General features: G+C 38.4%; 1 protein-coding gene across 1 annotated transcript in view; it reads right to left on the bottom strand.

Annotated features, from left to right (window-relative positions):
- Positions 1 to 1,388: 1,388 nt before the first annotated feature.
- Positions 1,389 to 17,207, bottom strand: part of TAFA1 (TAFA chemokine like family member 1) — a 214,028-nt gene continuing 198,209 nt past the window's right edge. The window contains exons 4-5 of the mRNA XM_005149404.4: positions 6,893 to 7,017; positions 1,389 to 2,250 (exon numbers count right to left, since the gene is read on the bottom strand). Of these exons, the coding sequence (XP_005149461.1) occupies positions 2,233 to 2,250; positions 6,893 to 7,017 (143 nt within the window). The 3' untranslated portion in view covers positions 1,389 to 2,232. The remainder of the gene's footprint in view (positions 2,251 to 6,892; positions 7,018 to 17,207) is intronic.

Here is a 17,207-nt window from a genome sequence, read left to right as displayed (position 1 = left end):
ATAGACTAGGGTCCAGGCGTCTTCTGCGGTTTAGTCAAGTGGCTGTGGCCAGAAAATACATGTTGTTCTTGCTGGGCCACAGGTGAGTCTGGTCTCTATGTGCTAGGACATATAACATGCTCCTATTTAGTCTTTCTGCGCACAGAAGAAAACCAAATTTCTTCCCTGACCACTTTTCACTCTCATGTCTTTTTGAAGGGAAAATAATAGAGGTACTTGGAAATAGCATATCCTTTTCCAGTGTGAGCATCAGCCAAGGACCAGCACAGAAAGCTGGCATGGAGTATGGCGTGACACATCATGTAGCTGTTTTAATATACAGCATAATTACAGTGACAAATTTCTGCCTCTTGAAGCATCAGGGACTGAAGTGGTTGCCCTGAAGGAGAAAGAAAGTTAGCGTGAGAATTTTGACCAACTCTAGCTTGGGAAATGCAGCACTTTCTCTGCGCTGGATTAGAAGTGATCAGCACGGCCAAAGGGGTTTTGTGAGAGGCAAGGTAAGCAGGCTGAAAGAGAATTTGAAACGTTAAAGAAATTAAACTGTACTGGATAGAACAAGTTTTACAGTTCCTTATTCCTTTTTGATTCAGTAGCATTAGGCATACCAAAAGGTAGATTGTGCAGACTTATGCGTGACAGCAGGATACTTTTCCACACGAATAAACCCCCTGAAATTAATTGGACTGCTCGCAAAAGTGACTGGGAATGTGAACTTGGCTTGCACATGTCAGCCCTCAGATGTGATCTTTCTTCAGTGATGCAAGAGCCAGGCAGCATGGTGAACAGCAACAGCTTAGCTAGAAATGTGAATTAAAACCGCTTGCATTGAGTAGGTCAGAGTCTCTGTGGACACATCCTTGCTGAAGAGCATCTCGACTCAGCTAATTCACCTTAGCAACAAACAGATTAAAAATAATCTGAAAGAAACTCTTCCTGAAATGAAGACGTGGCTTAGACACAGTTTGCTTACTGCAAACTGTTGTGCATTTGCTGTGCCATGGAATTGCCCATATGCATGTTTTAGCTGGTGGCAGATGCTCTCAATGAGAATTAGCCTGACCTGCAACAGGGGAAGCTTAAATTTAGGTTTTTCTCCCACCTGTGCTGTGGGATAAAAGCACACAGACAGGCATGTGTGTGCATGTGCTTGAGCATTCGAGGTGTCCACAGAGACATTTGCTTAACCTGAAATGCTTGTTCACCAATTGCAAATGGGCTCGTAAAAAACCAAACCATATGTAAAAACCCTCTCCCACATTGGTCTGGAAAGAAATAGCTTTGTTGTTGTTTCAAAGAATTAGTGAGCCAACAACACAAAGCTTTAGAGTTGGTTACTGGTTTTTTACTGTAGTCTCTATGAGCTATACAAAGTCTGAAGACATTGTACGTACAGTACACCTTTAATAAGAAGGGAGCTCACAGTCTACCAAACTCTGCCAAATAAACCTTTAATACATACTGTACTTCACTCAGTAGCTGTCCATCTCTTCTTCATGGAATATCTAACAGCTCTAAAAATATTTTCTTGAAAGAGGATAGAATTATCATTGTTATATATCAATCAAGTATGGTTAATGAAGCAAAGCCAGCATGCTAGTATTGCACAAGGGGAAAAGCCTCCAGAACACAAAGTGGAACAACAAATGCCCTCAACATTCTGCCAAAGGGAACAGGAAGCTCTGGATGCCACATCGGTAGGATTCGTGTAGCTCTTAGGCATCCTTGTACCGCAGCAGGTTTGCTTTGCCTCTTCACTGCCACATTTCTCTCTGAAACACGTAGGGATCTTCCAGACCATTACAAAAAAGAAGAAAAAAATTTACAGCAGCTGCAGCAAAGTGTGGTACTATTCAATTTCTTGAAGAGTGAGGCTTTTATTTCAAAATATCATATATTAATATATATATATATTTCTATATATATACTTTAACTGGTATAAAGTAAATTGTAGATCCAAACTTAGATTGTTGTTTGTACTTTGCAACCTCGGAAACTTTACCAAAGGAACCATTTTCTTCATTTTTATTTTCAGCTGTCAAAAATCAGGGGCATTATTTCCACTGAATACTTGCTTTCACACAGTAAAGCCACTGTTGTTGTCTGGTAAACAGTCAAAGTGCAAATAAGAAATCCATTTGGCTTGTAAATGCTGAGATGGTTTTAAACTTTCAATACTTTGTCCTCATAAATCAGCAGGGCTTTCACTGTCTCCTTGAAGACGGCGCTCTGTTAGGTCCTTGGGTGGATCTGCAGTAAGAAAGCGCAAAAGCATCAGTATATAAAATATGTCATATAATATATGAGAGGAAAGACAGACCCAGGCTTTGTGATATTTTTGTCCTGTTCATGATATAGCTGAGTTTAAACTGCAATATCTGGGGGAGAAGGGTCTTTTCTCTTGGGGCTGCAGGGATTTAAGGATGTACAAGAGGCAGACCCTGAGCGAGCTCCTGCCCGTGCCTTGGGAGATGCTGGATGTGCATTGGTCACCTTGGCTGGTGGTGTATGACAGCTTTGGGCATGGGGTCAGGCTCATCTTAGCCTTCCACCCTCCCTTTCTCAGAGTGATGCTAGCAGTTTCTGCTAAACAAAGACATGTAGATGGATCCATCTTTCATTTGGATCCATACCAACCCTCTTAGCCAAAGAAGAGTAGGATAGGGAATGACTAGCTATATAACAGACTGGAAAGTCTGACTGACTTCATCTACTCACCTTGGGTGAGATAACACAGCCTGCAACAGACGATAAAACCATCACTCTTTATGACTAACACCACAATTGATCTGAGCAAGCACACTAATGGCTTGAAGAGGAAACACCACCGCCCAGACGGTTTTTAAGAATGCTGAAATAAGAACAACTGACCAGAAGCAAAAATATCTCTCCCGAGGAGAGGCTTTTGTTTCTTTTCTGCACTGATATACAAGATGAATGGCACAAGGGGTCCAACTCTTTGCTAGACAACTAGGTCAGCAATGAAACTCAAATTGACTTGAATATGAGCAGGCTCAGGCATTAAATCAGGGCTAGAAATCATTAGCTAAGCACTGGGTGATATGTTGAAATGTAGTCTTGTAGCAAGAGAGATTTACTATTGTCTTGTGCTCTACTGCATTGAACTGACATTTTTCTTAACTACAGAGACTGTTATTACAAAAATAGAGGGATTTCTTCATCACTCTAAATTAAAAAGACCTGGAAATCATTTGACCTATTAACATAGTTGGATAACTTAGAAGACTGGGTTTATTTACCATTTCCTTCCTTGCCCCAGTTCCCATGTTCTGCTCTCCTGGTTTGCCACTGATGAGTGATCCTGATGTGTTTACTCTCTCACGGATGAATACACCCATTTCTTGTTTGTACACTGCCTCAGGTGTTGGTGTGGTTGGTGTAGGAGTATGGAATGACAAGGGACCACGGGGTCACGGACACCACAGCTGCTATTTGCTGCAGCATGGGATGAACAATGGCTGCTAAGAAACGTGATGCTCAGGTTCCTCAGGGCACCCTAAAATGGTCTGCATTTCTATGGCAGCAAAATGTGTGGTGAAATAAGTGTTACTCTGGGAACTGGAGGTGTGGGTAGGCTGCAATGGAGGGCACAGGCAGTGAAACTGGAGAGATGCTCTAAGCTGACCTGCTGTGGCAGTCCCCAGGTGCTGAATGCTTTAATAGTATCAGCAGAAAAACAGCTTGTTGAAGTATTTAGAGGTGTTATTAGTATGGACTACATAAAAAGGGATTTTTTGCAGACACCAATGCAACATCAAGAGCTTGTGAGTAACTCCCTTGGTTAAATGAGAAGCAGCAAAACATGGGATGCATGTTTTCATGGTTTTCAGCAGCTCTGGTTCTTACAGGCATTTAAGTACCCTTAGGGGCACTATCTCCAAGCATTCAGACTAAGACCATGCTCACATTTCCCCTGGTACCAGTTGCTGAAATGTAGTGATATGATCTCCAGCCAAGTCCTAGTGCAGCTCCAAGAGCCCCACACTTTGAAGGAAAGCATTGAAAATTGTGTTCTTTAAGAAAAAAGGAAAAAAAGAAAAAAGAAAAATCATTGCAACTGCTCCAAAAATTGAATTACAGAATGATTTCTTTCCAGTGTTTGTCACCTGCTCTGACCATCAATAGAAAACAAATCAATTTACAGAGGCTCTGAGCTTTATATCTTTGGCTTTAACAACTTCATTAGTGAGCTATGCTAAAACACTAAACACACAAAAAGGAGGATATGCTGGCAAAAAGCCTTTACTGGATCTGTTGTCCATGTTCTTCTGATACTAATCAGTATTCATCACATCTGAGAACCAGCCATGAAGTAACACACTACACTATAAAATTACATATATTGTGAATATTCTTATATTCTCATACATATATATATATACACACGTACAGAGATGCTTATATGTTATTTACTGTGGGTCTTGGAGAATATACTAATAGGTATTTTAATCCTGAGAGTCATAAACATGAATGTTTTCCTTGTCAGGACAAGAGCAGCTGCCTAATGTCCATGTATTTTGTGTGAGGAAAAGCCTTCATTAAAACAGTTTACAGCCCATGGTGACTTGCTCTAGCTTTTTGGCTAATCACTACAGATATATCTAGGATGTTGACTTATTTGTCTTGTTCCTTCTGCTTTCTTAACTTCCTTAAGTGCCTAAATTAGACACACATGGCCCAAACTTGCAGCCTGGATTGGGGCAATACAGATTATAGTGTAATCCCTTTCTCTGATGCCATCTGAAATGACAAAACAAAGAAAAAAAATGCCTGTTTCAGGATCTGATTGCTTCTATTATTTTATATTTATGTTGCTAGATTTGACGCAGCAGTTTGGATTCTAGCAAAGTTTCAGGGATTATGAAGTAGATTTTTTGCTTGGAAAACGCAAGAGACGGCTCCTAAGCACATCATGTCATGTTGCCTTTGTCAATTGAGTTCTGTAATGATATTTTAAAGCAACAAAGCAAAATTCTACTGGAAGCAGCACCATAAGGTACTCCCCTCACAAGCTAATTAAAATAACTCCTGTGGGTAAATGAAGAAATATTTTTTTCAGTTATGAGCACTCACTCTGTAAGTATTTAATTTAAATGAAATACAATGATGCATACTGAATAGATTGGACCACACATCTGCATATTAATGAAGCTGCTACATTTCTAGCAATCACTTCTAGATGCAGGCTATCGCCTAAAACTAGCTTATATGATGAGGGTTGGGGGAGTTAAGAGCAGGACAATTTCACAGGAAAAAAGCAAATGCAATTCCTAAATTATATAATTTGCAGACAGACTGCAGCAGTCCTGAATTATTGTAATTTAACAAAAGTATAACACACTTCATGTTGCTTATTGCTTCTTTAATGTCACTTTCTTCCATTTTAATTCTCTGATTCAGTGAGAAAGATGTTGCCTCATTGAAAAGGACATACAGTAAGTTTGTGGGTGGTTTTGGTTTTGTATTTCAATTGCACTGCAAGGCATGTACTTTAGGGCACAGTCTTTTAGGGGTGTTTCACTGTGGACAGATAGGTTGTGAGCATAGAGTGGTTTGTAGCCACAAAGACACTGCAAGGAAGAAACTGAGTCAAGGAATCACAATGCCCTCCATGCTTTCTCCTTTTCTTTAGGAGATGACAAAGAGATAACATGCATCCTGTTTTCAGGGGCCACTTACTGCCTTCTACAAAGAAAACCTCCTAAATTAGTATGTATCCTACTAATTAAATGTGGTGCTAAGATTGGCCATGCCAGAAGGCACTGCTCAAGAAACTAGGGTTGCAAGACAAATCATTCATCCCAGTTTATATCATACAGTGGGAAAGAAAAGAATGTGGATGGCATGGGGATTAATTGAGGTAGAATCTACTCTTTCAACGAAAGGCCTAGAAGACATGGAAATTTACTCAAGTCAGGACTGTAGAAAAAGGAAGAAGTCTGGACATTGTGACACTGAGCTTCACATTCCTGTGAATTAGTAGCTGGTTATGAATATGTAGAACTTCTTAAAGAGGGAAAAAATTCTTGATTTTTTTTTTAAATTTAGGTTTCAAAAGTTATTTTCCACTTCACTGAAAAACAAAATTTATTAATTCGTAAAACATATTTTCAGTTGACCACTAGAAAAAAAATTGATTGGGGCATGAAAATAATGTGTGGAGTACAGTAGGTATAGGTAGTAGTTCTACAAAAATGGTTGTGAAATAATTGCATAATGCAAGAAAAAAACTGGAATCCATTTTTTAAACATACTTTTTTCCCCAAGGTAATCTCATAGTGGGAGAAGTGTAGCCAGCTCATTCACGCTCTTTTTGCAGCTGTATCTCTGCATTTTTCCTACCAATGTACATGCCTGGCCTGTTTTACCTGCATCTTCAGTATCTCAAAGGTATGTCACTCACAGGTGCATGGGGAGAGAGCTGCTCTGAAGACCTCAAATGTAGACAGTGAGTTGAGTGCTTAGCACTTTTTGTTTGATGCTACAAAGCACCTGTACAGCTGCTGTTGCAGATGTGGCCTGGAACAGTCAAGGAATGGATGTAGGATCCAGCAGATCCCTTTGATCTTATATTCTCCCATTTAGACACCAGAAAGGCACTGAGATGTGATCCAGAGGTGACAATATCTGTAAGAAAGTGACCTGGAGATTCAGCAGCTCCAACCTGCTGGTCATCAAGCCTGGACCCAGCTGACCAGCCTGAATCCATCTGAACTTCCACTAAATAATAAGTGTTGAATGACTGGGGAGGTATGCAGTGACCTTTAAGACTTTTACAGCAGACATGACGATGAAAAGATATGAGCGAGCAATCATTAGTCGCTCCCTTTCCTATTGAGACCTCCTGGGTATAGACAGAAAGGAGACTTACTCTGGTGGTCTTGATTTTATTGCCAGTCGCACACATCCATCCAGAGTTATCAGGCAATGTCTTACATTCCTCTCCTTCTAGGCAGGGCTCCATCTCACACCACCATTTCCCAATCACTATGGAAGCTAGAAGAGAAAATACAATGTTCACAACTCTGTTATAATGAAAAATCTAATTAAATAATATCTCAAGGGTCCAACACTGCATTTTAGAAGCAGAGCATCCCTTCTAAACCCTTCAATTGAAATTTAGTTGCAAGGTTTCCGCATTTAATTACTTGTTTGCATCTTTTACTCTTTAAGACAGTGCACTGCTTCCCATAGTTTCCGTATACACGAGATCTCATCTACTCTCATGCTGTGACTGCAGAGAATACTGTGATGGCAGCAATATTCCTTCAGACCAAAGGACCATCCATCTTAACAGCCCATCTTCATGGGTGTCCAATCTGGCCTTTTTGGACACATACAAGAACAAGGCAAGTTGAAAGAGATTTTCCTTAGAATATTCTCCAGGTCTTCAGGACTTGTGGCTCAGGGTACTCCAGAATAAACAGCGCCTGATTTGTTTTCAATACCTATAGCTGTCTTTTTGCTGAATTTTTGGAGTCCATGTAGACTTGCAGCTTTCAGTGTTCCATGGCAGGGAGCACCTCAACAAGCAACAGAAGGTAAGGTAATGATGAAAAGCAGCAGCTCAGTTTGTTGAAACATGATTGTGAATTTTATAGAATCCATATTATCTCTAGCAGTAACTTTTAATTTCCAAATATTTAACATTGTAAATGATGACAGTGTTTGGATCTTGTTTGAATTTATTGCTCACATGTGTTTACAACCTTCAGTGAATCTTAATGAAGTTTCTTGCCTGGGAATTGGTATCTGTCTATATACTTAACTGGATCTTAATGACATTTGTTGTCTGGGGATTTTGACCAACTTCAGCTAACCTTGCAAACTGTAACTAGTTGGTGTATGTGGTTCTGTCTGCAGTTTGTTTTCTCTGACAAGAATTAATTTCATGTTTGCACTCATGAAGCCTAACTATCAAAGCTTCTTGCACACTCAGTCAAATAGAGATGCTTTACCCATTCATATCAGCCCAGAGTTGCTTCAAGGCCATAAAATATCTTTGAAACAGTAAACTACCTTGTATCACACCATTCAGCTCTGGAAAATACCCTGTTGTGAATGCATTGATTTCAGGACATATCGGAGTTTATAATTACATTCTTGAATATTTTTTTACCTAGTTGTTTATGCTCACAAAATCCCAAGCAGACACCTAAAAACGTATCTGCAGCTGCTATTAATGTCCTTCCCCTTATTTTACAGCTACACAGACAAAGCTATCAGTCCCTTTAATCTCTGACATATGACCAACCCACAATGAAAAATAAATGCACCAAACACACAGATGCTCCTAGACTAAAAAGTGCATATCACTATTCCATTTCAACATGCAAGAGCAGGCTTTGCATGGACCAGAATGCAGGAGACTGCAGAAGAGAGAGATCCAGCAAGGGACAAAAGAGTGTCCATAATACTTGAACTGCACTCTTGTTCTCAGGCTAGGAGAGATACTGGAATGGGTTGCCCAGGGAGGTTGTGAATGCTCCATCCCTGGCAGTGTTCAAGGCCAGGTTGGACAGAGCCTTGGGTGATATGGTTTAGTGTGAGGTGTCCCTGCCCATGGCAGGGGGGTTGGAACTAGATGACCTTAAGGTCCTTTCCAACCCTAACTATTCTATGATTCTATGGCTGCAAAGTTATGTATCATCAGCATTATCAACAAACACTGTTATACCCATCACACTATATCAACAGACCTGTTGTTGTCCCACCTAAGCAGCTCTTTTTGATGCTCCGATCTTCATTTACTAGGAAAGAATCCTCTTTTGACTTGGCTCTGAGAAGAAAACTACCTTTCATAGGACTGTTCCAATTCAGCGTTTTGTTTTCCAGTGAGGACTATGAAAAAATGAACCACTAACAACACAGTCAACCCTCAAACACTTTGGATCCTCCTAGCAGCCTCATGTAACTTCTTAATGCTCCCCTGACTTTCTGATCTATCTTCCTTTGCTGCAAACTAACAACACACACACAGATGCAAGCATATAGGTATGTGATACTATAAATGTGTATTTCCAAATGGTAGACTTAAGTACACACACACCCAAGCTAAGACAAATGCCATATTCTTTAGGTAAGAATGTAATAGAAATAATTTAGATTGCTTAAATGATCACAAAAGCATGTCATGTAAACAAAAAGGAAGCTGTTTTTTAAGTAAAGCTGCTAGTAAACTCTGGGAAATGCTTAATATAGAGTGGGAAGTCCTATAAGAAGAAGGTCAGTTATACATTCATTAATTTTCACTTTCATTTCCTCTAAAGTGCAATTAAGACTTCCTTTGGAAAGGTGAGATATTTAATCATCACATAAGCTGGACAAACCTGCCAATTGTTGAGGTGCATGGCTGATCTGAGTGGCATATGGTCAAGATATTTGCCTGGCCATGCTGGAATGCATCCAAGTATAGCAAATAAAATATATATAGTGCAAAATAAACCAGAATGAGAAACAATATTTCTGGCCAGCAAATTAACTCTAATGGGAAGCTTCTGCAATTCAGGAATCCAAATTAGTATATTTCAAAACAGGCTTTCACTTGGTATATGATTATACAAGCAGACTTGCTGAATAATTGTCTCAGCAGGGATATGGTTTTCACCCAATGAGTTTACTTTAAACACAGGGAGAAACATCTTGTATTTGAAAGATCCTTTAGTCTTGAAGAAGAGGCGAGTAGGTTGGAGCAACTAAACTAAGCTTTGAATAGACTATACTAGACTAGTTCACTTGGAGAAGCCCTATACCAATCATCTAGCTTTCTGTGTTGTCTTATTTCTTCTCACACTTTATACCTATTTTTATCATGTAATATAACATTTCTCCATATGTACAACACACAACAAAAAACCCTTTACACCTGTGCTTGCAAGGCAGTTTAATGTTGCTGTTCACATGTACTTTTCAGAAGGGTGTCATTAAAGCTGCTAACAGTGGAGAAAGAGATATCTCTTTGGTATACACATGAAAAGACATGAGGGCTGAATCTGTGCTCTAATAACAGATTTTGCAATGGGCAAACTGAAAAACTGTATCGGCTAAATACTGGACATCACAGCAATCATCAGAGCAGAGCATCTTCAGAATGGATGAGAAGAATCCTGTGACACGGAATGAAAAGCAACAACATAATTATTTACTAGTAGCAGTGCTGTATCATTACATAACCATGGAGAAGGAGTCTATGGTGCTTGGTACTAAAACCCATACAACTGAATGCCTTGGCATAGGGAGTTTACAATGTAAAATAGCAGTGTGAGATTAATACAGAGAGGAGACATTGGGGAAGCAATGCTGTTAGTAGCAATTAAAATGATATAGCTACTTATTGATGATGTAAAATATAGCCCATGTATTTGGATATTGACCTCAAAAAATAATCAAAGCTAAGTAATTTCTGAACCTTAATATCAACTGATTCATGTGATAATGTGCAGGTTTTAATAGATATATATTGTTTTTATATCACAGCACTGTTACAATCATCCAAGGTCCACCAATGAGTACTCTTAGCTGTCCCTACCCAGTATAGCTGGGTTGGAGAAAGGGCTCCTTTTATAAAGGGGTAAATTCAGGCTATTTGCAGTTTAAAGGCTCCTATTTGTCTCTAATATGTAAACTGGCAAATCCTTTGTAAGTCTGAAGCACTACAAAGCTTATCACCATGTAATCCTCAGCACCACGCTGTGGCAGGGGCATCCAGAGCTCAATGAAAATTATTTCCTTTGAGTCTTGTGTTTATATATTTTCTCTTCTATTAAGAAGCTTTTAATCTTTAGGACCAGTTGTCCTTCTTGGGCACTGCTGATCCTTTGAGGTCTACTTGATTTCAAAGCTTTACACTTCCATCTCTGGTTCAAAGAGGCAGAAAAAAAGCTTTAAAATGAATCACAGTTTGCTGTGTTTGAGATTAGGTACACCTGTATGGGGAGGGGTGGGGCGAGAGAAAGCTTTCCTAGGGAATACATTGCAGCTTTTCTACATTTAGGTTATGTTGCTCTGAGATGTAGTGAAGTGGTGGTGTGAGAAAGAGAATAGTTAGAGTTAAGATGCTTTCCCTCAGGCGGTTTGCATTCAAGATCTCCCAGATCCTGATAAACCTGAGTGTTTCTGTGACCCGAAGTGTTAATTCTGGATGAGTACTACAGACTCCTGTTAGTCACCAGGCTTCACAGGCTGTGAGTGCTCACATCTTGCTGAATTAGACACCTGTAGCATTTTGGAGTGGTTTTCATTGTGCTCTTCTCACTGTCTGGGGAACACAGGGAGCATGGAGTTTATTCATGCAAGGCTGCTTTGGCTGAGACAGATACCCTTAGACATGGGGAAAGAAAAGGATATGATAGAAAAGAGCCTTGACTACTACTTCATTTTGTTTTGTGTTTTGTTTTTTTTATTCCCCAGCTCCTTCTAGTGTGAATAAGGGATTGCTTATATCTGAGTTCTTTTCAAGAAAATGTCTCATTTATAAAAATATAAAACTCTAAGCATATAACTAATGGATCTGAGGAGAAAAGCAAAGTTCCTCAGAAAAATTTTGTTGCTTTTTTTTTCCAGTCCAATTCACATTGTTGTTTTCTTTTTTAAACTTTGTTTGCAAACCTATAGAATTTTTGATCAAAACATCAAGCTTTTCATGTGTTTAGTCTGCATGGATTAACAGACAAAAAAGCATTTGGTTGAAATAGCATTTGCTAATCATGTTTACCAGAGAAATAAAATACAGGTAAGAGATCTGAGGATCAGACTGCATGTAACAAAAGAAAAAGAGAATAGCTTATATTTACTAGTGTTTACACAATTGTGTTTCATTTTAAAATGCATTCGTTGCCAAACATGATGCCCAAAGTCTTTGGTGCTTTCAGAGAACTTCCAGCTTAGACTGAATTCACTGGGCTTCAGCCTGGAAAGCTCATAAGAAGCTTTCTAGGCTGTGTAAGGATAGTGACTGAGTTTTGGCTTGTTCTTGTCCATCATTTGGAGCACAAAGGTTTGATGCATGATGAGAGCTTGCTGGGGACACTTTCCCCTTCAGTTTCAGTAACAAATTATTCTATTATGGAACAGTAAAAATGCACTGAATGCCTTCAAATATCTATACCTAAACTGAGATCAAATCAACATGGAAACATTAACCTCACCCTCTTGAATCTAGCAATATTTGGAAAAACACAATCCATTTGATTAAAATTTCCTTACTTGTTGAATCTCCCAACTTGTTATGTTTCACATTTCTCAGTCTTCATGTTTTTGCATTAAACTGAAGCCCCTCAGCAATTCAAAGTGGTGACAAACTGCCTTCTTATGGGTGATTAAAAGGACACAGGCAGAGAATGGGAGAGAATATGTGCATACAGCCCTGAGACTCAAAAGCACTTGCTTGTGTCATGTTTGCTACTCCAGTGTGTACAAAGAAAAGCAGACTTCTTTGCAAGTAGAATTGTCTGTTAACTTTTCTGTATTTGTGTTTCAGAAATGGCTTTAACAGTATGACAAACCACATATAAATTTTGTATAAATACAAAGACTATATTTAACAGTGTAACAATGTGACAATACTCACAGAGTAATATATAACTTTAATTCATGTTTATGGAAGACCCTGAAATCTGAAAACAGAGAAAAGCATCATCGTGCATTTTTCAATAGTTTAGAGGGAACATACTATGTAGTAAAATGTTCCAAGATTGCTTCTGCATTCGCCATTATAAAGCCACAGCAACTATCTCTTTTTGCCTGTGATAAAGTGTACACAATTTGTTTTCATAGAAATAGAATACAAAGGTATAGAGCTATTAGATTGTGCTTCCTCCTGATTGCAGGTATCATGTTACTCCAAGGAATAAGAAACATAGTTCTTTTTCAAAACCAGTATGACAATCGTGGCAGGATGGGAAAGTTGTTTACTGTAAGCATAAAGCATTCCATTTTAATCTAGTCTCCACCACAGAAGATTGATATAAATAAAATTAAAATAGAGAACACATTTTACAGATGCCAGCAGCGAAAAGGGTTTCATCACCTTAATGAAAAGATACTAATTTTCTCTACATTATTCAATAAATTGTGAGTCATTTTCTAAATGGATTAAAGGAAAGTTCAGACTCGCCATGAGAGACTCTTGCACTGATGGAGACTTTTGGCAATGGCAAAAGCACAGAGGTAGGTAAAATCCTTCAAGTCAATTTGTTTTTTTTTTTTTTTTTTGAGGGGGTGTTTCTATAAAAAATGTATAAACTGGAATAGCAGAATCTGTGACCCTGTGCTCACCTGTTCTTTATAAAACAAAATCTCAGAGAATTGAATGAGATATCTGATTTCTCTTACTTTATTGGATGTCAAGGGGTGTGGAATGAATTATGGGTGTGTGAACACACTTTCTAGGAGGACAAGAAAAATGTAGTGAAAGTGCTATATGAAAGATATTTCACAAACAGACATAAATACTCTTTACTCTGGGAGTTGTAAAGCAGAAGACTGGTAAATTAAAGAATACAAACCTGAAACAAAAGATTTCAGGTTGATTCTATCTAGGAGAAATACGGAATGCTTCCTATAGAGAGTCCATCAAACTATCTGCTTTAATTCAATCTCAGTCAATTTTTGAAGCATCAGTCTAACGCTCACACAGTGTAATACTTTGCTGACTTTGATAACAGACCTATCCTAACTTGAGGAAAACTGACATTTCTCCAGTTTAAAATGCAAGCACAGTGCAAGCCATCTGACAAATTATGTCTCATATCTCCTAATTTTTTCAGACACAGTCTTGCTGAGTTAATTTAATACTTTTTAATTGTAGTGAACATTAAAAAGAGATCATTATACTATTTTTTTCTGTTAGCACTTTCTGTTCTTTGCAGTATTCTCCAGGTATTTAACCAATGTTTTATTAATTCACTGGCAGAAACTTCAGAATAAATTGAAAGATTTTCTATATTTTTCTATCCAGAATCCTTGGTTTTTTTTTCATTGCAACATATTCAGCAGCTACAGTATGTTTTTTTTAAGAGTGTAACATGTATTAACAACCCTATGGGCTGCACTCAAATGTATCAATAACATATGAAAGGGCAGATTAGATGCAAAGAATTCATGAGCAATTTCCATTTGAGATCTGCATGAACCAGCCAAAAGAGTGCTAATTCAACAGCATGAGAAGACTCATTAGTGAAAAACCACTTCCATTGCCACTCTCTAACAGTTAGCATACTGTTAGCTAAATTGGAAAAAATGGCATAAGCATGTTGTATACTTCCCTCATAACAATATGATTAATAAGAGATGGTGTTGGCTAATCACCTGAAAATCAGAAACTCCTGAGGCTTGTTTAATCCCAGCTCTTTTTCTGACTTTCTCTATTACTACAGGTAAATCATCTCCTCACTATACCACTTTTCCATTTGTAATTTTATTTACTTAAGAGAATGAGTTCTTTTTGCCTTGTATGTTCACCTCTCACCTGTTGAGCTCCAACACTGTACTGCAGCAGTTTGTGACTGACCTTTTATTCTGCATATGTGTAACTACTAGAGTGGTGCTTGGACTGAGCCTGGGTTTCCTAGGTACTGCTATAAGGAATAATAACATCATAGTTATATGAAGTCTGTATTCTGCCAGAAGTTTTTTAAGCATATGCCTCATTTTCACCTGAATAGAGATGGTCTGTTAAAAAGGGGATTTCATATGAAATGGTGTTCAGGCTGAAAGGATTGTCATTTTAACTTGTCCTTCTCTTTGCACCTTTGGAAACAAATGTTACTTAGACATATGGGTGAAGGGCAGCCATCACTGAAGTAGGACCATAATTTCTCATGGGTGGCACCTTCATGGTGAATGAACCTGCATCTTCACTTCCATGATTACATTAAAATGACAGTACTCAAGTCCTCTGAGTACTTATAAAGTGTGTACAGCTGTTCAGAGGTAAAAAAGCCTCAGTTTTGTTAGCTAGCTACACAGATAAAAACAGCCAGATTTTAAGAACTGTAGAATTTGCATAATTATTTTGGAGTTGGGTAGACCTTGGAGATCTCAGCAGCGCTAAGTACAGGCCAGTGAAAAGCAATCCACATTGTTCTTGGGCCATACAGTTCAATTTGTGAGATCTTTTAAATGTCTCAGGTTTTAAGGTAATAAGAAAAAAATGAAGCCAATGGTTGTAGCCCTCCTTCCCAGAGACGTCAGCAGATCCCAGGTCAGCTGAATTGTGTTTGGTAGCTGGCTCTCAGCCCCTGCTCTCATTTGCTAATACTGTACTCAGAAGGTGTTGGCTTTTCTAATTATTCCACATTCCACTGAGCTCAGGCACGACCAATGCTTGACATTTTTTCCTCTGACAGCTATGGATCATAGTTGATATTATAACTGAACCTTCATTGTATTATTTGCGTGGAAACTTGATTTCTACAATGAAAAGCAGTACAAGCCTCAACAGTACAGGTTTTTGCAGATATTTGTGGCAGAAAGGACATGAAATGATAAAATAAATCATGTCTGATAAACTTGTCTCCCCACAAGCACATAGTGTATTCTGTGACCTTCTAGAGTGCTAAGACATAGCTTTACAGTTTTTCTTAGCACTTCTTGAATTCATGTACAGCAAAACAAATCTAAAGCAAGCGTCAAGCTGCCCACCTTTATTTGTAGTTTTATGTGTATGAAATTATTGTTGCTTGACATAACCTCACTGCAAAGACAGTGGGTCATTGGAGAGCAACCTGCTGACACTGAGTGCTAATGAGACTAATGAAAACATGAAATACTTACATGCAGGGAGCTGAAATTAATGCAGGCGACAGAGGGTCCCCTCCCAAACTGTATGGGGAAAACTGATCTCGTGTGGGTTAGGGAGACCCATTGCTGCGTATTTATTACTGAAGTTTCGAACTGAATTCATCCTTTGCTGCAGAACAAAACTGAAAGCAGGCTGATAAAATATTTGTGCAGTGTAGCAGTGTTATTTACACCCTATTTGAACTGCTTCTGGATAGCCTAGTGAAAGCTTAATCTTATTGTAATATATTTAATGAAATGCCAAAGAGCTGCAGCATAATTATACATTTTTGCAAAGACAATAGGAAGTGGCTTATAAATATTCACACGCATGTTTCAGACCAGAGTTGAGGACTGGTGTGCCATCAAAGAAGAAAAATGTCTCCATGTAATATTAATTTTTCATTAATAATATATCATTAATTAAGTAAATGAATGAGTTGAAATACAGAGAGAGAAAAGCCAGGACTTAGGACAAGGATACAGGAGGTAGAGAGGTGCGTGGGTGGCCTTCCAACGCTGTTCCTCTGGTGGCTGCAGGGATCTGAAGTCATATATATATGTGTCTATGTGTGTATATATACACACACACATATGTGTGTGTGTGTGTATAAATATATAGATTATGATCTGCTGTGGTCTTGATGCTGTTGTGGAGATGTTTGCTCACACAACCAAGGATTTCTGGGAAGTTACTGTGTTGAACCAAAGATATAATTATCGTGACATAGTCCCTCATGTTGGTGGAAGAAACACCCAGGAGGAACAATTATTGCTTGCTTTTGCATTATAAACCAATGATCTGTGTTTAGATTCTGATCCAGCACTTACTGAAGAAACAAGAAAAATAATCCTCATTAGTTTTTGCAGGCTTTAGACCAAATCTGATGCCTCTAAAAGTTGCATTTGCTCAAACATGAATCCCCTGAGCTGCAGGGGACTGGGTTTAGTGAGGTGGAAGGGAAATGCTGCAAGACGGGCTCTGAAGGGTGAAAGTCTATGATGAGATTTTGACTGAATGAAGTGCCAGAATCATAGTTTAGTAGCAAAGCACTCTATGAAAAAACACTGAAAAGGAATAAATTATAGAACTCTAATGCATTTATAAGACATAACAAAGCATGCATAATATATTGGATAGCCATCAATTATGAAATTAAATTCTGGTGTACTGCTTGGGTATAAATAGTGTAGTATTTGTCTCTTGTTGTTTCCAGTCTACAAAGAGGATTCCAGTAAATAAATATATAAGGCAAATTCTTCCACTGAATCTACAGAAATTAATAACACATAATTCTGAGTTATCAGTCAATGAAATACATATATTTTAACTTTGTACATGTTTTTTTTTTCAGGAGAAAATTATTGTTGTTTGTTTGTTTGTTTTTAATTGCAAGTTATGATAC

Source organism: Melopsittacus undulatus, chromosome 9 (genome assembly GCF_012275295.1).
Source record: "Melopsittacus undulatus isolate bMelUnd1 chromosome 9, bMelUnd1.mat.Z, whole genome shotgun sequence".
NCBI classification, from domain to species: domain Eukaryota; kingdom Metazoa; phylum Chordata; class Aves; order Psittaciformes; family Psittaculidae; genus Melopsittacus; species Melopsittacus undulatus.
Note: the sequence above shows the minus strand (reverse complement) of the source record. Positions and strands in the feature narration are given on the sequence as shown.